Consider the following 26,679-nt stretch of genomic DNA (forward strand, 5'->3'; position numbering starts at 1 on the left):
GTGATATAAATTAGTGACATTTTCCCCCAAATACTCATGGTTCTGTGCTGTTGGTATTTGGTAGCCTATCTGATAGCCTACCTGCAGTGCAGCGCATCAAATGAGCCGCGTCAATTAACGATAATGAGGGGAGTCTCCCGCAGCAGCAGAATGATGTATTCGCGCAGATTTTCAGTCCTAAATATCAAACATGTTTGATATGATCGGGACGGCCCCGATGAGGCTTTGAGCAGATCGGGAGGGTTAAGATTGGATCTGCAAACAGCTCACACTACAAGATAATCGGTGCCGAAAGTCGGGCCCGACCAAGCTTGGCAAGCTGCCAGGCCAGATTTCTCCTCCGATTCTCGGGAGGGGTGAATCGGGCATAAATCGGCCCGAAAATCCTGTAGTGTGAGCCAGCCATTAATGAAAAATCAAACATACCACTGATTTCTCCCTCCCTGTCATTGGTGGGCATCTTTTGCTCAAAGTATTCTGATAGGCTGATGACTAGAGCAGGTGTAATCTGCTGTGTCAGGTCAAAGTTTTGAATGAGTTTGATCAGGTCTAGATTATGGAGAAGCGTGCGTCTCTCCGTCCATCTGTCTTTGTTTATTTTTTATGCCTCTTGATGTGTTGTCAGTATTTTCCTGGCTGTCGGTATCGAAGTAGAAATTCCAGTATCGTGACATCCCTACTAAGCAGGAGAGTGGACTCAAACTGACAGGATTGAGATTGAGAGAAAATGGTCTGCTTCTACATAACCCCCCAAAAAAAATAGTTCTCCACTGTGGAGCAGATGAGGCAGATGATCAGAACAGGCTGCTGTTATATAAGGCGATGGAGTCCAAAGCTCTTGACACAAAGCAGCCTGCCATGAACAAGCACCTAGTCCATCTGCTGCTTGCAGGACTGAAGCTCAGGCTCTGCCTGGTTCCACTCTGCCATTTGTGGCACAATATTGCTAAGCTAACACTGTCATGTGTCCTCCTCGCTCCATTGTTTTCACACACACACACACACACACACACACACACACACACACACACACACACACACACACACACACACACACACACACACTTCCTGTTCTTTCCAACATGGAGCAAAATAACCAAGAACAGATGCACAGGTACTTCCTGTTTCTCTAATGATCAAAGGGGCACCATTACCAGAGTGATTTGTCATGGAAACACCACTAGAGGCAAAACGTTTATTTATTTTTTGTTATATTATAGTTATATATACGGGTAGTTATATATTATATTAATTTACTTTGTGTCCCTGAGCCGTCTTTTTGTCCAAATGTTGCTGAGGTAATGGCACTGCGGCGTCACGTGACCATGCTGTGTGGATTACTGCTGCGTCACGTCACGTGACCATGCTGTGTGGATTACTGCTGCGTCACGTGACCATGCTGTGTGGATTACTGCTGCGTCACGTGACCACGCTGTGTGGATTACTGCTGCGTCACGTGACCATGCTGTGTGGATTACTGCTGCGTCACGTGACCATGCTGTGTGGATTACTGCTGCGTCACGTCACGTGACCATGCTGTGTGGATTACTGCTGCGTCACGTGACCATGCTGTGTGGATTACTGCTGCGTCACGTCACGTGACCATGCTGTGTGGATTACTGCTGCGTCACGTCACGTGACCATGCTGTGTGGATTACTGCTGCGTCACGTGACCACGCTGTGTGGATTACCAGGTGGACCACGCTGTGTGGATTTGAGCAGAAATCTGGATTTGTTTTGTGACACCATAATAACGTTACTGTGCACATTGCTGCATCAGGACTTGGGCAAGGAGTGGTTCTGAGGCAAGCCTGGCAATAAACCGCTCTCTGTTGTGGTCAGTGACTTGTAGGGAGTGCTTGGAAAGTTTCTTTTGAGTTGTCCTCATCATAAAACGCTGCAGCGTTCACTCAAATCTTTTAAACGGGCCCAGTAAAGCTCACTTCATGTTGCTGTTGTAAAGGAGCTCTGTACTCCAGTTAAGCATGCTGTAATGAGCCTGAGCGTGTACAGTACAGTACATTTCATGTGTCTGTGTGTATATGGCTAAATTAGCTTGACTACAGTCGTCCCAACGATGCAATATTATCACAATACATAAGTCACTCACGAACGATAGAATATTATTTTGATTTTAAAAATATTGCGATTTATTAACTTTCAAATGTAAATTATGTCCCCAAAGAAAAAGGGGAAAAAAAAACATTGTCAACATCTGTTTGATCTAATAAGGTAAAGTTTCCAGTCTGTTCATCTCACTTCAATCACTTTTATTCCAGCAAAATGGGATTGTCAAGCAGACAGACTGAACAACACTGTCATAAAAACCTGTTATAAATGTTGCACCTGACAACTTATACAATAGAAGAAAATATCGCGGTACTTGGCATTGGTGCGATACGATATATTGCCACGCAAAATATGGTGATACTATGCTGTATCTATTATTAGACGGGCAGACCATCGACGTGCTCCCCTAGTCTGGTCTGCGTGTGCTGTAATGGCTGGCAGCGTGGCAGGAGGAGCTGCCTGAGCTGTGTGAGGAACGTGCTCAGACTTGGCCTGAGATTCAGCTGACTTGCACAAACAAACCTGTGCTCATATAGTCCACTGTCCACTCTGAAATGACCAGTCTAAAAACGGACACATCTCAAGGCTCCTCTTCTTGCTATGAATAAGGTGTGAGAAGATAATGGCTGCTGTCTCCTGCTTTCTGCTTATCTAGGCCAACTGTCAAGTCGGGCTGCGAATAGAGCTACTGTGTGATTAGCTGTGTGCGCTAAGGAGGCCAGCTCTCTGAGGGCTCTAGTTTTGCCATCATTCATTCTCATCAGGACACTGACATGTCTGTGACTGAAGGACAGTGTGGATGTGTAGACTGTCTCATCAGGCTGAAGGACAGTGTGGATGTGTAGACTGTCTCATCAGGCTGAAGGACAGTGTGGATGCGTAGACTGTCTCATCAGGCTGAAGGACAGTGTGGATGTGTAGACTGTCTCATCAGGCTGAAGGACAGTGTGGATGTGTAGACTGTCTCATCAGGCTGAAGGACAGTGTGGATGTGTAGACTGTCTCATCAGGCTGAAGGACAGTGTGGATGTGTAGACTGTCTCATCAGGACACTGACATGTCTGTGACTGAAGGACAGTGTGGATGTGTAGACTGTCTCATCAGGCTGAAGGACAGTGTGGATGTGTAGACTGTCTCATCAGGCTGCAGGACAGTGTGGATGTGTAGACTGTCTCATCAGGCTGCAGGACAGTGTGGATGTGTAGACTGTCTCATCAGGCTGAAGGACAGTGTGGATGTGTAGACTGTCTCATCAGACTGAAGGACAGTGTGGATGTGTAGACTGTCTCATCAGGCTGCAGGACAGTGTGGATGTGTAGACTGTCTCATCAGGCTGAAGGACAGTGTGGATGTGTAGACTGTCTCATCAGGCTGAAGGACAGTGTGGATGTGTAGACTGTCTCATCAGGCTGCAGGACAGTGTGGATGTATAGACTGTCTCATCAGACTGAAGGACAGTGTGGATGTATAGACTGTCTCATCAGGACACTGACATGTCTGTGACTGAAGGACAGTGTGGATGTATAGGCTGTCTCATCAGGACACTGACATGTCTGTGACTGAAGGACAGTGTGGATGTGTAGACTGTCTCATCAGACTGAAGGACAGTGTGGATGTGTAGACTGTCTCATCAGACTGAAGGACAGTGTGGATGTGTAGACTGTCTCATCAGACTGAAGGACAGTGTGGATGTGTAGACTGTCTCATCAGACTGAAGGACAGTGTGGATGTGTAGACTGTCTCATCAGGCTGAAGGACAGTGTGGATGTGTAGTCTGTCTCATCAGGCTGAAGGACAGTGTGGATGTGTAGACTGTCTCATCAGACTGAAGGACAGTGTGGATGTATAGACTGTCTCATCAGACTGAAGGACAGTGTGGATGTGTAGACTGTCTCATCAGACTGAAGGACAGTGTGGATGTATAGACTGTCTCATCAGGCTGAAGGACTGTGTGGATGTGTAGACTGTCTCATCAGACTGAAGGACAGTGTGGATGTGTAGACTGTCTCATCAGACTGAAGGACAGTGTGGATGTATAGACTGTCTCATCAGGCTGAAGGACAGTGTGGATGTGTAGACTGTCTCATCAGACTGAAGGACAGTGTGGATGTGTAGACTGTCTCATCAGGCTGAAGGACAGTGTGGATGTATAGACTGTCTCATGGTTAATGTATTACAGAGAGAGGATGAGAGCATGGGAGAGTAGGTCAGCCCAAAGGGAAATGATAAATCTGACATTAGTTTCATCATAATCCTTGTGTAAAAAAGGAACTGTCTTTCTGTGTGTGTGTTGGTTGACCTTGCTTGTTGACCAGCCTATAGAGAGCCAAAGTGAAACATCACTTCCTGCTTTCTCCCTGTACCATCGCTGTGAAAAATATGAATGGCGATGAACGGAGAATAAGGTTACTTTTTTGATCCCGTTTGAATTGTGCCACGGGGTGCGAGTATCTACTGCCCAGCACAGCTCCTGTAGGTAGACAGCTCTGTGAATATCTACTGCCCAGCACAGCTCCTGTAGGTAGACAGCTCTGTGAGTATCTACTGTCCAGCACAGCTCCTGTAGGTAGACAGCTCTGTGAATATCTACTGCCCAGCACAGCTCCTGTAGGTAGACAGCTCTGTGAGTATCTACTGTCCAGCACAGCTCCTGTAGGTAGACAGCTCTGTGAGTATCTACTGCCCAGCACAGCTCCTGTAGGTAGACAGCTCTGTGAGTATCTACTGCCCAGCACAGCTCCTGTAGGTAGACAGCTCTGTGAATATCTACTGCCCAGCACAGCTCCTGTAGGTAGACAGCTCTGTGAGTATCTACTGTCCAGCACAGCTCCTGTAGGTAGACAGCTCTGTGAGTATCTACTGCCCAGCACAGCTCCTGTAGGTAGACAGCTCTGTGAGTATCTACTGTCCAGCACAGCTGCTGTAGGTAGACAGCTCTGTGAGTATCTACTGCCCAGCACAGCTCCTGTAGGTAGACAGCTCTGTGAGTATCTACTGCCCAGCACAGCTCCTGTAGGTAGACAGCTCTGTGAGTATCTACTGTCCAGCACAGCTCCTGTAGGTAGACAGCTCTGTGAGTATCTACTGTCCAGCACAGCTCCTGTAGGTAGACAGCTCTGTCTGGGATGGCTTTGACACTAATAGAAAGTATGAGTCCAGAGGTGATGGAGTCTGTCTGGATGTCTGGCTTCAGACCAGGCGTTGGCAGTACTTGCTGCCTCAGCAGAAAGGTGCGGGGCCACACGTGTGCTTCACTGCAGACTCATGAACATGTTGAGTATCCCTTAAGGAAGCCCACACAGGCCTGTCATTGTACCTGGATATCAACATCTGAGCTTTAGTGCTTAAGGAAGCCAAGGAATTCAGCCTCTCCCTTTCCTAGAATAAATGTAGGCCTACCAGAGAGGAAGTGCTTGCCGTTTTCAAAGTCAACAAAGTGTGTGTGTGTACGTGCGTGTGTGTCTGTGTGTGCGCGCGCATGTGTGTGCAATGCATGCGTGCGTGTGTGTGTGTGTGTGTGCGTGTGTGTGTGTGTGTGTGTAAGACACCTGTCCTGTGTGCTGTGCTGGGTGGAGTGGTGGTGGGCTGGCAGGCCATCAGTACACCAGGCCAGCTGCTCTCAGAGAGCAGGGAGGAGATGAATAGCCTTGTTGTTCGGTCCTATCAGAAACCTCAACACCACTTGTTTACAATGAATACAAGACTGGTGAGATTTGAACTCAATAGAACTCTTCTGTCTGTACACACACACTAAACCTACATGTTCCCATTAGACAGGCCTTAATAGAAGGAATGTCTGACATGTTTGTGGTCCAGCAGGCAGCAGCCGTGCCGCTGGGCCTCCTCGTGCTCTGCCTCTGCCCTGGGCCTCCCTGGGCCTCCTCGTGCTCTGCCTCTGCCCTGGGCCTCCCTGGGCCTCCTCGTGCTCTGCCTCTGCCCTGGGCCTCCCTGGGCCTCCTCGTGCTGTGCCTCTACCCTGGGCTCCTGTAGTGTTTAGCTGCCCACTCAAAGGGCTCCTCTGTGCTGCTGGCTGGCAGGCCAAGTGTTGATGGAATGTCTCAGCTGCTTGTGGGTGTGGAGGGAAACGGCTAATGACATGTAAAGTGCCCTATGAGTTCCCCTCTCGTCACAACATGGTGACCCGGGGAGCTGGCTGCTTGTGTCGCTGGTCAGCAGAGTTGGTTTTAGACCAGTGTTCTCTGTGCCTGGCCAAGGTGACTGCCGGGATGGGGTAATGATGATGACAACTGAAAAGCCCTTAGGAGCAAGTGAGGGCAAACCAATCAATAAATTAGCTTAAATTTGGTGCTCATTTAACCGTTTTTAGTACAAACCTCTGTTGTAGAGCTTGTGTGTTGCTAGGCAGATGGTGGCTCAGCCAATCAGAGTAAAGCACATCAAAGGAGGCCGGTGAAACTTCAGCTAATATTTAATGCTGAATGAATAATTACCTCTGAATGATTACTTACCTCTGAATGATTAATTGATATTACCTGTGTCAGCCATTTTATGTGTGTTTGTCATACAGCTGCTGAGACTAGCCTGGCTCTCTCATACAGCTGCTGAGACTAGCCTGGCTCTCTCAAACAGCTGCTGAGACTAGCCTGGCTCTCTCAAACAGCTGCTGAGACTAGTCTGGCTCTCTCATACAGCTGCTGAGACTAGCCTGGCTCTCTCAAACAGCTGCTGAGACTAGCCTGGCTCTCTCACACAGCTGCTGAGACTAGCCTGGCTCTCTCAAACAGCTGCTGAGACTAGCCTGGCTCTCTCAAACAGCTGCTGAGACTAGCCTGGCTCTCTCAAACAGCTGCTGAGACTAGTCTGGCTCTCTCATACAGCTGCTGAGACTAGCCTGGCTCTCTCAAACAGCTGCTGAGACTAGCCTGGCTCTCTCAAACAGCTGCTGAGACTAGCCTGGCTCTCTCAAACAGCTGCTGAGACTAGCCTGGCTCTCTCAAACAGCTGCTGAGACTAGCCTGGCTCTCTCAAACAGCTGCTGAGACTAGCCTGGCTCTCTCAAACAGCTGCTGAGACTAGCCTGGCTCTCTCATACAGCCACTGAGACTAGCCTGGCTCTCTCAAACAGCCGCTGAGACTAGCCTGGCTCTCTCAAACAGCTGCTGAGACTAGCCTGGCTCTCTCATACAGCCACTGAGACTAGCCTGGCTCTCTCAAACAGCTGCTGAGACTAGCCTGGCTCTCTCAAACAGCTGCTGAGACTAGCCTGGCTCTCTCAAACAGCTGCTGAGACTAGTCTGGCTCTCTCATACAGCTGCTGAGACTAGCCTGGCTCTCTCATACAGCTGCTGAGACTAGCCTGGCTCTCTCATACAGCTGCTGAGACTAGCCTGGCTCTCTCAAACAGCTGCTGAGACTAGCCTGGCTCTCTCATACAGCTGCTGAGACTAGCCTGGCTCTCTCATACAGCTGCTGAGACTAGCCTGGCTCTCTCATACAGCTGCTGAGACTAGCCTGGCTCTCTCAAACAGCTGCTGAGACTAGCATGGCTCTCTCAAACAGCTGCTGAGACTAGCCTGGCTCTCTCAAACACCATGCTGTGCAGAGGATACAACATCTGTGAAGTCCAGACTCAGACATCATTTATAGTCATATTCCAAGTGTTGAGATATGAATCATTCATTTTCAATTACCAAATAAGCCTAAATGGATTAGAATAGATGAAGAGAAGAGCGCTGCGTGGACTTAAAAATATGAGAGCCAGGTGCACGCCTAGCCTAGCCAAGCCTAAATGGATACTGTGTTGTATTAGCCGTGCTGTTCTTCCCTTGCATTGACGTGTCACTAAAGCTAACCTGTGTTAGCCCATGCACCACTAAAGCTAACTTGTGTTAGCCCATGCACCACTAAAGCTAACTTGTGTTAGCCCATGCGTCACTAAAGCTAACCTGTGTTAGCCCATGCGTCACTAAAGCTAACTTGTGTTAGCCCATGCGCCGTCACTAAAGCTAACCTGTGTTAGCCCATGCGTCACTAAAGTTTTACTAAAGCTAACTTGTGTTAGCCCATGCGTCACTAAAGCTAACCTGTGTTAGCCCATGCATCACTAAAGCTAACCTGTGTTAGCCCATGCGTCACTAAAGCTAACCTGTGTTAGCCCATGCATCACTAAAGCTAACCTGTGTTAGCCCATGCGTCACTAAAGCTAACCTGTGTTAGCCCATGCGTCACTAAAGCTAACCTGTGTTAGCCCATGCGTCACTAAAGCTAACCTGTGTTAGCCCATGCGTCACTAAAGCTTACCTGTGTTAGCCCATGCGTCACTAAAGCTATCCTGTGTTAGCCCATGCGTCACTAAAGCTAACCTGTGTTAGCCCATGCGTCACTAAAGCTAACCTGTGCTAGCCCATGCGTCACTAAAGCTAACCTGTGTTAGCCCATGCGTCACTAAAGTTTTACTAAAGCTAACTTGTGTTAGCCCATGCGTCACTAAAGCTAACCTGTGTTAGCCCATGCGTCACTAAAGTTTTACTAAAGCTAACTTGTGTTAGCCCATGCGTCACTACAGCTAACCTGTGTTAGCCCATGCGTGCATCTGCTCATTTTGTCTATGATAAACATACATCAAGTTCAGTCAGCTCACAGACTGGAGCAATTATTGGGCTTTGATTCTGCAGGGCATTTACAAGCAGCACTCTGACCACCCTGAGCTATTTCAACACACTGATTAGTAGGTGTGCTAGGCTGGGCGGCCTGGTTCTTCTGACCCACTCAGTGACTGGGCCTGGCACTAATTTTAGGCTTCCCCACAACGGATCAGATCAGAGCCGAGCGCTGGTGGGCCCTCACTGCCTCTGCTGGCCCTGTGGTCTGAAGAGCCTCCTCCCACTCCAGCAGATGCTTCACATCACCCAGGATGTGATGATGTCTAACGTGCTTGGTGCTTTGCCAAAAACACACAGCTGGCTTCTTCGTCTCGTCTCCATTACAGAGGTCACAGGTGTACGGCTGTGACAGACTGGATAGACAGACACTGCCCGACGGTCCGGTCGTCAGTCGTCCGATCGCTGTTCTGTTCAAATGACACAACTTGCTGTCTTGTAAGCGGGAGTCTCGAAGTCTTTGTGGTTTTCACACTATATGACTGAGCAGCGACAGGGGATCACACATTAAAGGAACACTCTGCCCATTTTCAACCAGCTTTGTATCATTAGAACATCAGTAGTATATCAGAAAACTGTAAACTGTTTGGAAGTCTGTCATTTAATTTGACAGTTATTGAGTGTTAAAGTGTGGACCAGTGACATCACTGGTCCACACTAACTCAAATTAATAACTCATTAACTCAAATCAACTCTCAATAACTATCAAACTAGATGAATGACTTCAAAACCGTTTACAGTTTGAGAGTTGATTTGAGTTAATGAGTTATTAATTTGAGTTAGTGTGGACCAGTGATGTCACTGGTCCACACTTTAACGCTCAATAACAGTCAAATTAAATGACAGACTTCAAAACAGTTTACAGTTTTCTGATATACTACTGATGTTCTAATGATACAAAGCTGGTTGAAAATGGGCGGAGTGTTCCTTTAACAAGATCTTTCAGCAGAAGAGTCCCCGACGATGACGAGTCCACAAACACAGTCTCACACGGCTCTATTCTCTCTAAAGACACGCTCGCACAACCTATATGGGCCATTCTACCCAATTGATTCAAAGTCAGAGTCATTAAGTCATTAAGATAATACAGTGATCTTAGTAGTAAGGGGGGGGGGGGGGGTTTGGGGGTTGTTGCTGAGCTCCAAAAACTCGCGGAGGGCTTGTATCACTGAATTTAGCTTTCCTCTTTAACCTGATGGCTCAAACTCAATCAAGCCCCAAACGCCCCAAACATTGTTTTAAACTGCCTTGACGCCCGTACTCCGAACCTGTTTCTATTTTGGAGCATCAAATGAGGTTCCTCTTACAAAGTGAGGAAAAGCATGCAGGCTACAGGCCTCTTACAAAGTGAGGAAAAGCATGCGGGCTACAGGCCTCTTACAAAGTGAGGAAAAGCATGCGGGCTACAGGCCTCTTACAAAGTGAGGAAAAGCATGCGGGCTACAGGCCTCTTACAAAGTGAGAAAAAGCATGCAGGCTACAGGCCTCTTACAAAGTGAGCAAAAGCATGCGGGCTACAGGCCTCTTACAAAGTGAGGAAAAGCATGCAGGCTACAGGCCTCTTACAAAGTGAGGAAAGCATGCGGGCTACAGGCCTCTTACAAAGTGAGGAAAAGCATGCAGGCTACAGGCCTCTTACAAAGTGAGGAAAAGCATGCGGGCTACAGGCCTCTTACAAAGTGAGGAAAAGCATGCAGGCTACAGGCCTCTTACAAAGTGAGGAAAAGCATGCAGGCTACAGGCCTCTTACAAAGTGAGGAAAAGCATGCGGGCTACAGGCCTCTTACAAAGTGAGGAAAAGCATGCGGGCTACAGGCCTCTTACAAAGTGAGGAAAAGCATGCAGGCTACAGGCCTCTTACAAAGTGAGGAAAAGCATGCAGGCTACAGGCCTCTTACAAAGTGAGGAAAAGCATGCAGGCTACAGGCCTCTTACAAAGTGAGGAAAAGCATGCGGGCTACAGGCCTCTTACAAAGTGAGGAAAAGCATGCAGGCTACAGGCCTCTTACAAAGTGAGGAAAAGCATGCGGGCTACAGGCCTCTTACAAAGTGAGGAAAAGCATGCGGGCTACAGGCCTCTTACAAAGTGAGGAAAAGCATGCAGGCTACAGGCCTCTTACAAAGTGAGGAAAAGCATGCGGGCTAACAGGCCTCTTACAAAGTGAGGAAAAGCATGCGGGCTACAGGCCTCTTACAAAGTGAGGAAAAGCATGCAGGCTACAGGCCTCTTACAAAGTGAGGAAAAGCATGCAGGCTACAGGCCTCTTACAAAGTGAGGAAAAGCATGCAGGCTACAGGCCTCTTACAAAGTGAGGAAAAGCATGCGGGCTACAGGCCTCTTACAAAGTGAGGAAAAGCATGCAGGCTACAGGCCTCTTACAAAGTGAGGAAAAGCATGCAGGCTACAGGCCTCTTACAAAGTGAGGAAAAGCATGCGGGCTACAGGCCTCTTACAAAGTGAGGAAAAGCATGCAGGCTACAGGCCTCTTACAAAGTGAGGAAAAGCATGCGGGCTACAGGCCTCTTACAAAGTGAGGAAAAGCATGCGGGCTACAGGCCTCTTACAAAGTGAGGAAAAGCATGCAGGCTACAGGCCTCTTACAAAGTGAGGAAAAGCATGCGGGCTAACAGGCCTCTTACAAAGTGAGGAAAAGCATGCGGGCTACAGGCCTCTTACAAAGTGAGGAAAAGCATGCAGGCTACAGGCCTCTTACAAAGTGAGGAAAAGCATGCAGGCTACAGGCCTCTTACAAAGTGAGGAAAAGCATGCAGGCTACAGGCCTCTTACAAAGTGAGGAAAAGCATGCGGGCTACAGGCCTCTTACAAAGTGAGGAAAAGCATGCAGGCTACAGGCCTCTTACAAAGTGAGGAAAAGCATGCAGGCTACAGGCCTCTTACAAAGTGAGGAAAAGCATGCGGGCTACAGGCCTCTTACAAAGTGAGGAAAAGCATGCAGGCTACAGGCCTCTTACAAAGTGAGGAAAAGCATGCAGGCTACAGGCCTCTTACAAAGTGAGGAAAAGCATGCGGGCTAACAGGCCGGGGTCGCCACCCCCGGCATCTGAAAGCCATCAGCCCTCGGCCAGTTCCCCCTCCTGCTCGCTCTCCCTGGGCCCGCTGTCTCCCCAGTGATCACACAGTCAGGAGGACAATCCATTTACTGCAGCCATCAACAGTGATGCTAGCCTTTTAACAGCCATCAACACATTGACATCTTCTACCGCTTTTTCCAAAAGGTGCAACTTCTGCCCAGATCTATACACGCATTAGAGAGGTGACAGAAAGGCTCGTCCTCCATTATGCCTGTTCTCAGTGCTGAAGTGGTCAATTATCTCTGCTAAAGTCTCTGATTCCAGCTCTTACCTGCGTAGGAGCCATTAGCTATTGGGTGTTTATTTTTGGGGCCTTGTGAGCTGAATTCCCGCCATCTGTGTGTGCGCTCGATAAGGTCACAGAGACGAGCTATAACTGGCCTTTGATTCAGGCCATTAGAAGCAGTATTAACCACGCTATTTAAACACGCTGATTCATCAGAGTGTGTGTGTCCACATAGGTGGAGGTGGAGCTAGATCTTCAGGCTGTCACTCTGATAGGTGGAGGTGGAGCTAGATCTTCAGGCTGTCACTCTGATAGGTGGAGGTGGAGCTAGATCTTCAGGCTGTCTGGACCACTTCCTCCTTTTGTTGCTTATTTCCAGAAGCAACTAGACAGTGCTTTAATGCACACATGGTCACATGGCCAATGTCATTCAGAAAACAAACAAACACAATCCAGCTTTCTGTCTTCACACAAACACAGAATCCATAGAAAAGTCCTGAGGAAACATTCACTCTCTTCTGTTGGAGCTCTGGAAAGAAGCCACATCAATGTTGTTGTGTTGTTGTTGTTGTTTTTCTATTTTTCTCCCCAATTGTACTTGACCGCGGTCGTGGCTCCTCCCCTTCTGCCGATCTGAGGAGAGTTGTAGACGAGCACATGCTCCCTCTGGTACAGTCGCCAACCTCTGAGTTTTTTTAACTGACAGCGAGGAGTTTCACCTGCAGGGCGTAGTGCATGGTAGCATCAAGCTATTCGCCCCCAGTTACCCTCTCCCCGAATAGGCGCCTCCGACTGACCAGAAGAGGCACTAGTGCAGTGACCAGGACTCATACTGTTGATCCGGCCTGCAGACATGGCCAATTGTGCCTTTATGGACGCCCGACCAAGCAGGAGGTAACATGGGGGTTCGAACCTGCGCCCCTCATCTTGGTAGGCAGGGAATCTACTGCTGCACTACCCAGATGCCCGTGATAGTGAATCTCTGATTCCATGAAACTGTGTTGGCTGCACACCTGTCTGTCCCTGTCTTAGAGATGCTGCCATCAATATTTTTCAATTCCGATCCGATTCCGATATTTTAGCCTCAAAACCGATCCGATTCCGATCAAATTTCGATACCCGATTCGATACCGATTTCGATCCGATACCGATACAGCACATATTTAAGCCTCTCTCTGCTGTCTGATAGCTAGCAGGCAACAAACATTTTTAGGGTTAGGTATGTATGTGTGTGCTTTGGTAATATAGTATGTAAACGATTTAGTTCATCTAATTAATTTGATGTAAAACTAAAACATAACAATCAAATACACACTTCTTTTGTAATGGGTGAACACTGGACACAAATAATTATTGTTTCCTCACACATACACCCCCACTCTGTCTCACACAGGACACATACACACACAGCCCTGTCCCTGTCTCTCTCTCTCTCTCTCTCTCTCTCTCTCTCTCTCTCTCACACACACACACACACACACACACACACACACACACAGCCCTGTCCCTGTTTCTGTTTCTGTCTCTCACACACACACACAAAGTTTGTGCATACATTTCCACTGCCAGATTGGAGGAGTCTTTTGTCATTATCTAATGTTACTTCTCGTCAGTGCAATACGTTTTGATAACGACCTGCTGTACAGCGCCGTTCGCTCAGTCAACTAAGTGTCGTTAACGTTAGTTAGAGGAGAAAGATAGCTGCTGTTAGCTAGCTAATTAGCCATGTTAGCTGCCTCAGTGGGTAACGTTAGCCTATAGAGAGTATTTATCTGACGTTTATGTTAGCTACTCCTCAAACCTGCGGGTGGAAATTGTTTATGCAATGCGATGTATGTTGAAGCAAGACAACGTTTTAATGTACCTTGAATTGGACAAATTACGACGGGTCGTGCTCACGCAGATCTAAGCCCTGGCCATCCTAGGCTCAACGCGAGACTCATCAGTCATTCGGATGAGTCTCGCAAAGTTACACACAAAGTTTGTCCATACATTTCCATTGCCAGATTGGAGGAGTCTTTCGTCATTATCTAATGTTAATTCTCTTCAGTGCAATACGTTTTGATAACGACCTGCTGGCTGCTGTACAGCGACGTTCACTCAGTCAACTAACGTGTCGTTAACGTTAGATAGAGGAGAAAGATAGCTGGTGTTAGCTAGCTAATTAGCCATGTTAGCTGCCTCAGTGGGTAACGTTAGCCTATAGAGAGTATTTATCTGACGTTTGTGTTAGCTACTCCTCAAACCTGCGGGTGGAAATGGTTTATGCGATGCGATGTATGTTGAAGCAAGACAACGTTTTAATGTACCTTGAATTGGACAAATTACGACGGGTCGTCAGATCTAAGCCCTGGCCATCCTAGGCTCAACGCGGCCTCTGTGTGCTGCTGCTGCTGCATGCTGGATAGAAATCCTGGAGCGGAGTCATGGAATGGAGTGCTTATATCGGAGCCTTGGATCGGTCATTTTCGCTGGAATCCGATCCGATCCGATCCATGTTTTTTGGCTGATATCGCGCCGATATCCGATCACATGATCGGATCGCAGCATCTCTACCCTGTCTGCCTGTGCTCATCTCTAGGGATTAGGATTAGGGTTTGACTGTGTCTTTGCTTTGTCATCAAGAGAACATCCTCACATGTGCCAGCTGTGAGAGTCTGAACATGACATGTTGTGAGAGCTCTGAGTCTGAACATAACATGTTGTGAGAGCTCTGAGTCTGAACATAACATGTTGTGAGAGCTCTGAGTCTGAACATAACATGTTGTGAGAGCTCTGAGTCTGAACATAACATGTTGTGAGAGCTCTGAGTCTGAACATGACATGTTGTGAGAGCTCTGAGTCTGAACATAACATGTTGTGAGAGCTCTGAGTCTGAACATAACATGTTGTGAGAGCTCTGAGTCTGAACATGACATGTTGTGAGAGCTCTGAGTCTGAACATAACATGTTGTGAGAGCTCTGAGTCTGAACATGACATGTTGTGAGAGCTCTGAGTCTGAACATGACATGTTGTTTGCATGCCGCAGGAAGGAACAGGATTGATGATGACAGAGTATACTGTAAGTAGGAACCAGTTGTTTTGGTCCAGTCCTCATCTTATATATCCTTGGATTCTATTTGTAGTGTGCTTGATTCATCATGATGTTTGTGATGTCGTGTGGGAAAGCAAAGACTTAGGACTTAGGACTTCTAAATTGTGCGTAAAGGAGTGATTCCAACAGAATCTTGGTATTGATGATTGTAGTGATCTGAGATCCATAAGGCCAAAGTTCACTGAGATGCAATCGAATTAAAATGTTGAAACACACCGAATGACAGAGTTCAGCGACGGTCCAAAGCAAAGCCAGCTCCCCTGTGATCCTGCACGGTGTACAGCTGTTGGCTAAGCCTCCTTATGTAATGGCGTTAGAATGTATTTATTAGCGCAGCTCTGTTGCACAGTTGAAAGCATTGGAAGCTAGTTGGGTTATGAGATACTGGGATAGGGTAAGACTGCCAGCATTGCTGTAACACACTGGCCCAGCTGATGTTTAGTGTTAAACCAAGTTCACTTCTTCACTTACTGCAGAGTGGAAACAAGGCAAGAACATGATCTCTACACACAGCAGCTCCACCGCGTTACCTTCTGTGGTCCAAGCTGAGCTGCAGCTCCCAGCACTGAAGGCCTGCCAGCTGTTCTGCAGCTGGCTTATTTCCACTCTCACCTCGTGTCTGAATGACTGATTTACAGGACAGCTGAACATGAAGTTCACATGTATGTTGAGATTGTGAAAGATCAGTTTAACTGGATTATAATTGTATTTGGTTTGTTTCAAAAACAAAGTGTCAAACAACAGACAGAAACAAGGCTACACAACATAAGAGAACAGCGGTCATCTTTTCTGGTCTTGCCCCAAACTCTTTTTGGGATGACATTTTTATTTTATTTTTTCTGACACCCAAACCCCCCCCCCCCCCCCACCCCTGCTGCCCCAATCACTGCTCCACCCTCTGCCGATCTGGGGAGAACTGTAGACTAGCACCATGCTTCCTCCGACACATGCGCAGTCGCCAGCCGCTTCTTTTCACCTGGCAGCGGGGAGCTTCACCGGCAGGACGTAGCACGTGGGAGGATCACGGGGCGGCTGTAGCTCAGGAGGTCAGGAGGCAGAGCGGGTCGTCCACTAATCGCTTTGGATCAAAGAGGTCGGTGGCTCGATTCCCCCCTCCTCCAGTCTGCATGTCAAAGTGTCCTTGGGCAAGATACTGAACCCCAAATTGCTCCCGTTGGTGTGCCAGCACACTGCGTGGGTGAATGTACCTACTGACTGTAAAGCGCTTTGGATAAAAGCGCTATATAAATGCAGGCCATTTACCATTTACCATCACGCTATTCCCACCAGTTCCTTTCCGCCCCGACCGACCAGAGGAGGCGCTAGTGCAGCGACCGGGACACATCCCCTTAATCCGGCTTCCCACCCGCAGACACAGCCAATCGTGCCTGTATGGGACGCCCGACCAAGCCGGAGGTAACACGTGGACCAAGCCGGAGGTAACACGGGGGCGCGAACCTGCGACCCTCGTGTCGGTAGGCACGGCACCGCTACCCTACCCGGATCCCCGGGAAGACATTTTTCATTTGTACAGCGACATACAGATAGTCCAGTCAGCTAATCCCTGACAGTCAGAAAGAGGATGCTGGAGCAGGGGAAGTGATTTTAATAAGGTGCACTGAGTCACTGCACCTTATTAAAATCACTTCCCAGTGAATGGAGTGCTCCAGCATCTTCTTTTACTTTGTTATTATACTGTGGTGTTCTGAGAGCACTGACCTCCCTCTGTGGAGGGACTGAAGCACAAGAGACTCTTTCTACTTTGAGTCTGGCTGTGATATTGGGTTGCTCCAACCACACTTTGACTCTTCTCCCAGCATTCCAACCTGCCCTCATGTTTGCTATGGTCATCTATGGTCTCCTGGCTTTAAAAAGTGGTTGAATGACGACGACATGGTTTCTTGTCTGCATTTGAAGAAATTTGGTCTACACTGTCCAATGCTGTCTCACCCCAAGTTTCTTCAAGCAACACTCTGTCGATTTTCAACCAGCACAAATGACAACTTCACTCAAATCAACTCTCAACAACTGTCAAACTAAATGAATGACTGCAAAACTGTTTACAGTTTTCTGATATGCTACTGATTTTGTAATGATACAAAGCTGGTTGGAAATTGGCGGAGTGTTCCTTTAAGATACTGTACTGTACTGTACTGTGTTATTGTGCTTTGATCCTCCAGGGTTTCACTTCTCTAGCCGTTGACCTGGGCTTTCCTGGACCTCACTTGGTTCTGGCTCCACGGACTTTAACTCATCTGTGGACATTTCAGGAATTGTACGAACTCCCATGCGTAGTGCTTTTCTGTGAGCTGGCAGTGTGTTTTATTTTGTTCTATTCTGTCTTGTCTTTTGGTTTGGTTTGGTTTGGTTTCTGTGTTGTAAAATGAAAAAAATGTCACAAATAAAATGCGTAAAAAAATAATAAGAGGGCAGCGGCAAAACCAAAGCAACTATAAAGGAAAAGGCGTCATAATGACATCAAAGCAAGTAGAAATAGCTGCTATGAAGCCAATTAATAGAATGCAAAAAGCAAAAACAGGCTTGTATTTAGAGTTACGAGGAGGTTGTGAAAGTTGTAAAAAGATCTTGCCATGTTCTGCATGTATGTGTGAAGTTATATGGCACAGTAAATCGTGGGGACTTGGCATCTGAAAGGTAGCTTGGACATAATGCTCATGTTTGCAGATGAATTGTGTGTGTGTGTGTGTGTGTGTGTGTGTGTGTGTGTGTGTGTGTGTGTGTGTGTGTGTGTGTGTGTGTAGCTGTGTGTAGTACCGTGTGTGTAGCTGTGTGTAGTGTGTAGTTGGGACATAATGGTCATGTTTGCAGATGAATAGTGTGTGTGGCTGTGTGTGTGTGTGTGTGTGTGTGTGTAGCTGTGTATGTAGCTGTGTGTAGTAGTGTGTGTGTGTCTGTGTAGCTGTGTGTAGTAGTGTGTAGTTGGGACATAATGGTCATGAAGAGTGTGCGTGGCGAGTGGGACACGGAGGTGCTTGTGAAGGGACGACCTTGTGTTTGTGAATGGATGACCTTGTGTAGAAAAAGCCTGTTTCCGACATGAAGCTGACGAATGGGTGAATTTTCCGGACAGACCCGCCTGGACACTTCCTCAGTCGCTGCCCTGTGATGGGTAGAGCGACGCCCCTTACTGAGGAGCTATTGTGATGTGTCTTTTCCACACTGCCGCTGCTCAAGTGTGTTTCAAGTACAGCGTCCTTGTTAAAGGGAAACATTTCCAGGCTTTCCCACTGGTTCCTGAAATCCTTGGAAGTTTGTGAATTTGAGTAAACAAATCTTTTGAAAATAAACAGACGTGGGTCATTGAAAGTGCTTGAAATGTATATATTTTGTGCAAGAATAGAAATTTAAAGGTCCCATTCCGTGCAAAAGCTGTTTTTACTTCTAAATGCATATATGCTGCTGTCATCCCTCCCTGTAATGAGTGCTCACAACCTCAGAACTGTCAGAGTTGAATTTGTCCCTATCGAGCTCTCTCCTGCGGTCTCCTTCAAGCCACGCCCCCTTACACTCTGTTCTCCCAGACAGTTTCATGTTACGTCACGCGGGTCCTTAAGCATACTGCGCGCGGTCTCTCTCACACAAGCTACCTGCACCATTTTGTCTATTGTGTACCATTGCAAGCTGTTCCCTGCGCGAGATTCATCATGGCCTGTTGGTCTGTGCTAACCATTTCAGCCCAGAATGTTTCAACAATCTGGGGCAGTACAATCAAGGTTTAGCCACAAAATGAACACTTCTAGCTGGAGCGACGCCAACTGTACGTGATCCAGCAACTGCGGAGGTGCATTCGGTAAGTCTAGGCATTTTGAGATGTCCTGTTTAGCGTAGCAACCGTTGAGTTAGCGATAGCTCGTTGCTAACGTTAGTTGGTGGTCCACGGACGCTAATCTGATTGGCCGCTGGGAGCCTGGGGCGGGCTGTCCCCCAGCGGCCAATGGGAACTGTTAGTTCTGAATATATTATAGAAACAGACCATTCCTGCGAAGCGACGAGATGAGGAAGTGAGAACTCCGTCAGAATGAACGGGGTTGCTATATTTTCGACAAATTAATCCAGAATCATGTTTTATGGACCAGAGACACACGTTTTTAAGAGGTTACAGCTGCACGAATTGGGACCTTTAAAGGAGAATTTCGTTTTTTTTTAACCTGGACCCATCTCCTGGCATTAATTATGATTTGGCCACTCACCAGGCGATCTCCGCGGCGTTTCTGGCCGTCCTAGCGTTGTTTTGACATCAATAGCGTCCAAGTCAGTTGTAAAATGGAGCTGACTTGGGGCCAAGTGTGAGCCTGTCTTTCCTGCATCTAAATAGCTATTTTTATTCCCGTTTTCGCCAAATATCGTCATAATCTGATCCCTCAAGAACCACCACAGTGATATTTCGCCAAAGGCTGTTTCCTGGAGTTGCACAGGGATCAAATTACCTCAAACGTGATCTCGGTCACCAAGTCTCGTGAAGTCCCGCGATACTTTCCTGCCGACTGGCCAAGTACAGGAGGACGCTTTGCGGTGGTGGTTTTAGCGCAACCTATGTGGGGTTTGGCATAACCTTCGTTATTTCGAATCCCACATAGGTTACGCCAAACCCCACATAGGTTGCGCTAAAACCACCACCGCAAAGCGTCCTCCTGTACTTGGCCAGTCGGCAGGAAAGTATCGCGGGACTTCACGAGACTTGGTGACCGAGATCACGTTTGAGGTAATTTGATCCCTGTGCAACTCCAGGAAACAGCCTTTGGCGAAATATCACTGTGGTGGTTCTTGAGGGATCAGATTATGACGATATTTGGCGAAAACGGGAATAAAAATAGCTATTTAGATGCAGGAAAGACAGGCTCACACTTGGCCTCAAGTCAGCTCCATTTTACAACTGACTTGGACGCTATTGATGTCAAAACAACGCTAGGACGGCCAGAAACGCCGCGGAGATCGCCTGGTGAGTGGCCAAATCATAATTAATGCCAGGAGATGGGTCCAGGTTCAAAAAAACCGAAATTCTCCTTTAAGTTCTTTTTTTTATTTTTTTATTTTAACATTAGTAAATAGGCTATTCATAAGGTCACTCTGGAGTTACTTCCGGTGTTTTTGCTGGGGGTATGGGGCTCGCTCTCTTATGGGTTACGCCCACTGACACCAAACTCAATACAAAAACCTGTCCGTTTTTCTGTTGTCTTGCTTGTCACTGAGTGCGCCGACTGCTATAACATGACTTTAGACATGTTATGAATCAGTGGGGTCTTTTGTAATATTCGGCTCAGACCACGTAGGTGACTTGTTTATTTACAAAATTCACACCCGCGCTCATTGTTTTGAATGCTGGGTTACCCTCAGTTCCGGGTCCCGTGCTGCCCCCCTTGCTCGCGTGACGTCAGAGTGACCTTACGAATGTCTGCATGTAGTCTGCCTTCACTGTAACTGTTAACACACATCACAGTGGAGAAGTGTTCACAGCTTCAAGCCTCTCTCTCTCTCTCTCTCTCTCTCTCGACCTTTAATAGTTGTATGTGAGCTTCTGTAAATCTGCTAGTTCTCATTATAGAAAGGATCAGTGTTGTAACAGTACCTAATTAGCCTTCAGCCATGTCTCAAACTAGGTCGTGTTGTTGGGTCCTTGACTTTGAGGGAATTGGGCCTGGAAAGTCATCAGAAAGTCCTTGAATTTGATGATTAGGTGGTGACAGAAGAGAAGGTGTGTGGGAACCCTGGTTTCAAAACTGTGACCTGTGAAGCAGTGTTTCTTGTTCTCCTGGACGATGTGAAGCAGTGTTTCTTGTTCTCCTGGACGATGTGAAGCTGTGTTTCTTGTTCTCCTGGACGATGTGAAGCTGTGTTTCTTGTTCTCCTGGACGATGACTCGTGGGTCCAGGATGCTTTCAGACAGGATGTGTTGTTGATCCAGGCTGGTGTCTCATCTCACAGGAACACAGACTGGCCTTTCACATGGACTTCCCCTGTGCTGTGAGCCTGCACTGGCCTCTTCCTCACACACTCAACACAATACAGCTCTCTCTCTCTCTCTCTCTTTATTACTCTGTCTGTGTCTATCTCCCTCTCTCTCTTCTGGACCCGCTGTGTAGGGCCCTACAGTATGATTTCCCCATACAGAGAAAACACAGACAGAATCATGCAATAAAACCTGGAATATTGCAGATTTAATTAGCCTGAAATTGATTTAAAAAAAAGTAGGCCTAAGTATTGTAGTATTAATTTCATAATTGTACAATGTAAAATAGGCCTATAGAAATAATTCAATTTTCGATTTGTGGTGTTTTGAGAGGGGGGGTCTGTCTTACGTCACCTCAATAGACCCTTTTCACGGGGGCCATTTTGTGTGGAAAGGCAGAATGAACACAGGTGCAAGCGAAACACTAATGAGGGTTTCCAAATTCCAATCATGGAAGTTTGAAACCCTCATTGGTGTTTTGCTTGCACCTGTGGTTTACCCTGCCTTTTTGACGCATAATAGCCCCCGTGAAAAGGGTCTATTGACTGTCACCTCACAGCTTGTTTGTCACTTTGAACAACATGGGGAAGAGACTGTCTGAGAGGGCCAAGTCATTAAAAACCCACAACACAAAACTATCCTAAAAACAGAATTTGGGAGAAAAACACAACAGAATTTGGTGTCCTTCATGTCTTGTGGATGACGTCCTGTCAGTCTGACTGTCAGCCAGGCCTCTCCGGGGGGAGAGGCCTGATCCCCTTTTCCGGAATCCTCTCCTTCCTGTTTTCAGGCTGAACCAGTTGTGTAGCCTGGCTCTTCTGAACATACCAGCCAGGGTCTGTAGACAAACCTCTTCACCTGTGTTTTATCACTGCAGCTGCAGGCGCCCACCTACTTAACAATGATCGTCATCAGGATAGTAAGGGTGATGATACGCGATGCCACGGTGAGTCAGTGGTGGCTGACGGTAATTACAGGACGGAGAGCTTGTTAGTCCACAATCTACCTACAGGGTGTCTGAAACACTGGAATCATGACAGCATGGTCTAAGTGTCAGGGTTTCAATGTAGGCTTTTTGTGATGCTGATCTAGCTGGTGGTTTCCCCCTGCGAGTCCAGACTTTCTGGATGCCCTGTCTGTGGTGGAATACCGGTTATAAAGCAAACATGTCACACAAACACACCTCGTGTCTCGTGTGGAAATCCACAAAGAACTCCACTGCTTTCTGAGTTTTGAGAGCTCTTTGGGAAGACGACAGGCTGAATGTAAACAACAACAGCTTGTTTCAAAAGTAAGTATACATATATTGCGGAGAATAGCATGATTCTCCCGCATGCCACTGTTATGTCCTGCTGGTGAAACTCCTCGCTGTCAGGTGAAAAGAAGCAGCTGGTGACTGCACATGTATCGGAGGAAGCATGTGCTAGTCTACAACTCTCTCCAGATTGGCAGAGGGGGTGGAGCAATTGGGGGAGAAAAGGGGTGGGGCAGGGAGGAAAGGGGTGGGGCAGACTAAATGAGTTCTTATGATGAAACATTGTACTTTAGCAGGCACAGTTTTAGCCTTAGCAGGCTGAAATTTGACATGGCGGGCAAGTGTGTGTGTATGAAGGTGTGTGTTTGTGTTCATGTGTGTGTGTGTGTGTATGAAGGTGTGTGTTTGTGTTCATGTGTGTGTGTGTGTGTGTATGAAGGTGTGTGTTTGTGTTCATGTGTGTGTGTGTGTGTGTATGAAGGTGTGTGTTTGTGTTCATGTGTGTGTGTGTATGAAGGTGTGTGTTTGTGTTCATGTGTGTGTGTATGAAGGTGTGTGTTTGTGTTCATGTGTGTGTGTATGAAGGTGTGTGTGTGTGTTCATGTGTGTGTGTATGAAGGTGTGTGTTTGTGTTCATGTGTGTGTGTGTGTGAAGGTGTGTGTTTGTGTTCATGTGTGTGTGTATGAAGGTGTGTGTTTGTGTTCCTGCCAATCAGCTAAACGGGGGGAAGGGGTGGCAATTTCAAAATGCAGGGTGGCAGAGGCAGAGTAGGACCGGCTGCCCTTGCCACCCTGTGGTGGCGGTTATTGGAAATTTGCACTTTTTTCTGAAACCATTTTCATGTCTCATGTGAGCTTCTATAAACTATAAACATAAAACAGCCACTCACGAGTCAAAGCATCTTTATTTATTCAGGGCAAATAAAGAAAGGTATGTGTTTGAGCTTTGAGCATCAGGCACTGATGATGATGGCTCGAGGCTCAAACACATACTTTCTTTATTTACCCTGAATAAATAACGCTTTTATGTTTGTTCTGTTCATTGCTTCAACCGACACGCTGTTTAAGACTGGCTCACTACAACCTTCTACTGCAGCTTCTATCACTATGGCATTAATAACTTTCTCATATAGATGCTTTTAACTTGACAACAAAAACATTCTAAATGGAACCCCAGCTCACTTCCTGTTGCAGTGTTTGCTATGGACAGCTCACTTCCTGTTGCAGTGTTTGCTATGGACAGCTCACTTCCTGTTGCAGTGTTTGCTATGGACAGCTCACTTCCTGTTGCAGTGTTTGCTATGGACAGCTCACTTCCTGTTGCAGTGTTTGCTATGGACAGCTCACTTCCTGTTGCAGTGTTTGCTATGGACAGCTCACTTCCTGTTGCAGTGTTTGCTATGGACAGCTCACTTCCTGTTGCAGTGTTTGCTATGGACAGCTCACTTCCTGTTGCAGTGTTTGCTATGGACAGCTCACTTCCTGTTGCAGTGTTTGCTATGGACAGCTCACTTCCTGTTGCAGTGTTTGCTATGGACAGCTCACTTCCTGTTGCAGTGTTTGCTATGGACAGCTCACTTCCTGTTGCAGTGTTTGCTATGGACAGCTCACTTCCTGTTGCAGTGTTTGCTATGGACAGCTCACTTCCTGTTGCAGTGTTTGCTATGGACAGCTCACTTCCTGTTGCAGTGTTTGCTATGGACAGCTCACTTCCTGTTGCAGTGTTTGCTATGGACAGCTCACTTCCTGTTGCAGTGTTTGCTATGGACAGCTCACTTCCTGTTGCAGTGTTTGCTATGGACAGGGGGAAAAAGAAGAAGCAGAGCAGGACTCACAATTCCGTGAGAACCGTCATACATTTTTCTGAAATACGGTAGTTTGGGCGGCCATCTTAAAGGAACACTCCGCCCATTTTCAACCAGCTTTGTATCATTAGAACATCAGTAGTATATCAGAAAACTGTAAACGGTTTTTAAGTCTGTCATTTAATTTGACAGTTATTGAGTGTTAAAGTGTGGACCAGTGACATCACTGGTCCACACTAACTCAAATGAATAACTCATTGAGTCAAATCAACTCTCAATAACTGTCAAACTAGATGAATGATGAATAGTTTGACAGTTATTGAGAGTTGATTTGAGTTAATGAGTTATTAATTTGAGTTAGTGTGGACCAGTGATGTCACTGGTCCACACTTTAACACTCAATAACTGTCAAATTAAATGACAGACTTAAAAACCGTTTACAGTTTTCTGATATACTACTGATGTTCTAATGATACAAAGCTGGTTGAAAATCGGCGGAGGGTTCCTTTAATCTCAATTTGCCCCAGCATGGGGCCATGCTTTGAATAACACTTCTAGGTTCTTCTCACCAATATATGTTGCATGTCCCATGACACTTTACTACATGACTTCATATCTTGGTGTCTAACTCCGTGTGACCATTTGTCCTTTGTTTGTCACAGAGGCTCCCTACCATGAGTCCCCTCCATCCTACGGCTACGATCTGGAGCCTTCAGAAGACCACGGCTCCCCCCACGACCCCCTGGTCTTCACCGGCTCCCCCAGCCCCTCGCCTCGCCGCCGCTCCAAGAGCCAGAGCAGCCGGGACACTCAGTCCTCTGGCTCCCTGGAGTCCACTCTGTCGGTAAGGTTACTGGGTCAACTTTCTGTGTGGAGTTTGCATGTTCTCCCCGTGCCCCCTGGGGGTTTCCTTCATATAGGAACCTCTCACCAAAAGGGGGGCGGGGGGGGGTATATATATATATATATATAAAAAAGAAAAATTACTGGGTTAACTCCCACTGCCGTCTGACACCTTCACTGTCATCTTCCACTGGATGCTCTGCTAGGGCTGCATGATATATTGTGATAAATCTATATCACAATATACTACTTCATATCAGTCAATACGATGATGATTACGATATTAGTCGTCAATAGGCCTAAAAAAACGATCGATATCGAATTGATATTCATTTGAAGGAACTGACACATTCATAAATCCCAATATCGATCTTTTAATATACGGTAATGCCTTTTCCCGTGGATGCTCTCTTTCATATCCAAGCAAAATTGATATTAAATGAAATATCGATATTGAATCGTATTGAATCGAATCAGGACCTTGTGTATCGGAACGGTATCGATTTGGGAAATCAGTGGCAATACCCAATTATAGTCTAATTATGCCATGGGAAAAACTGCCAAGAACGCCATTTACAGTATGTCACAGCGGAGGGTCTGCACCTACAGACATGTCTGAAAAACTAATGTGCCAATATTCTGTTTGAACGCATCGCACCCTGACTCAGTGAGCTTAATGGAAGGGGCGCTGCACCAAGTCAGTGACTGTCTGATGCTGTAAATAATGTCTATTGAAAAAAATAAATTAAATTAAAATTAAAATTAAAAATATATCAGTGAGGCATATTTTATTGCGATCGATAATCGTATTGATTTATTGTCCACCCCTATGCTCTGCTGCTGCTCTCTGGCTAGTACTGCATTGTCCTCCCCTGCCCTCTCTCCACACATCCTCCACCTCTATATTAGTTATGGTTCCTCTTTCTGGGCTGGAGAGTTATTGCTTTATTTCCTGCTCTGCTGCTTTCAGTTGAGACTGACCACACACAACACTCTTATGCATCTTATCCATCTGAGAGCATAAAGGTGCTATGTAGCATTTTGCAACATCAGTATATCTTTGTCAAATGAGTTCTGCTCTGCTACCTTGGTATAAGTACTGTAAACAAATATGTTTGAGGTGATTGTTGCTGGTCTCTGTCTCACTATCTCTATCTGGTATTGTTAGTGCTAGTGTTTCTCAAAATAAAGACAAGAAGTTGGGACTTGCCTCCCTGGTGGCTCCTCGTGCGTTTGTTTTCTGCTTTACTGAAGGGAATAAACCTGCTAGACAGTAAAAGACACTCTGAGGTGTCCAGTGTGAGACAGTAAAAGACACTCTGAGGTGTCCAGTGTTAGACAGTAAAAGACACTCTGAGGTGTCCAGTGTGAGACAGTAAAAGACACTCTGAGGTGTCCAGTGTTAGACAATAAAAGACACTCTGAGGTGTCCAGTGTGAGACAGTAAAAGACACTCTGAGGTGTCCAGTGTGAGACAGTAAAAGACACTCTGAGGTGTCCTGTGTGAGACAGTAAAAGACACTCTGAGGTGTCCAGTGTGAGACAGTAAAAGACACTCTGAGGTGTCCAGTGTGAGACAGTAAAAGACACTCTGAGGTGTCCAGTGTGAGACAGTAAAAGACACTCTGAGGTGTCCAGTGTGAGACAGTAAAAGACACTCTGAGGTGTCCAGTGTTAGACAATAAAAGACACTCTGAGGTGTCC

General features: G+C 46.8%; 2 protein-coding genes across 2 annotated transcripts in view; both read left to right on the forward strand.

The window, feature by feature from the left end:
• LOC310784435 (breakpoint cluster region protein-like) overlaps positions 1-26,584 on the forward strand; it is a gene marked incomplete at its 3' end in the record, with an annotated part of 27,403 nt that extends 819 nt beyond the window's left edge. Inside the window, exons 2-4 of the mRNA XM_083645434.1 lie at positions 5,890-6,059; positions 24,795-24,976; positions 26,546-26,584. Of these exons, the coding sequence (XP_083501560.1) occupies positions 5,890-6,059; positions 24,795-24,976; positions 26,546-26,584 (391 nt within the window). The remainder of the gene's footprint in view (positions 1-5,889; positions 6,060-24,794; positions 24,977-26,545) is intronic.
• LOC310783205 (breakpoint cluster region protein) overlaps positions 24,917-26,679 on the forward strand; it is a 64,257-nt gene continuing 62,494 nt past the window's right edge. The window contains exon 1 of the mRNA XM_083644006.1: positions 24,917-24,976. The gene's annotated coding sequence lies outside the window, so the exon portion shown is untranslated. The remainder of the gene's footprint in view (positions 24,977-26,679) is intronic.

Source organism: Poromitra crassiceps, assembly GCF_964638095.1.
Source record: "Poromitra crassiceps genome assembly, chromosome: 10".
NCBI classification, from domain to species: Eukaryota; Metazoa; Chordata; class Actinopteri; order Beryciformes; family Melamphaidae; genus Poromitra; species Poromitra crassiceps.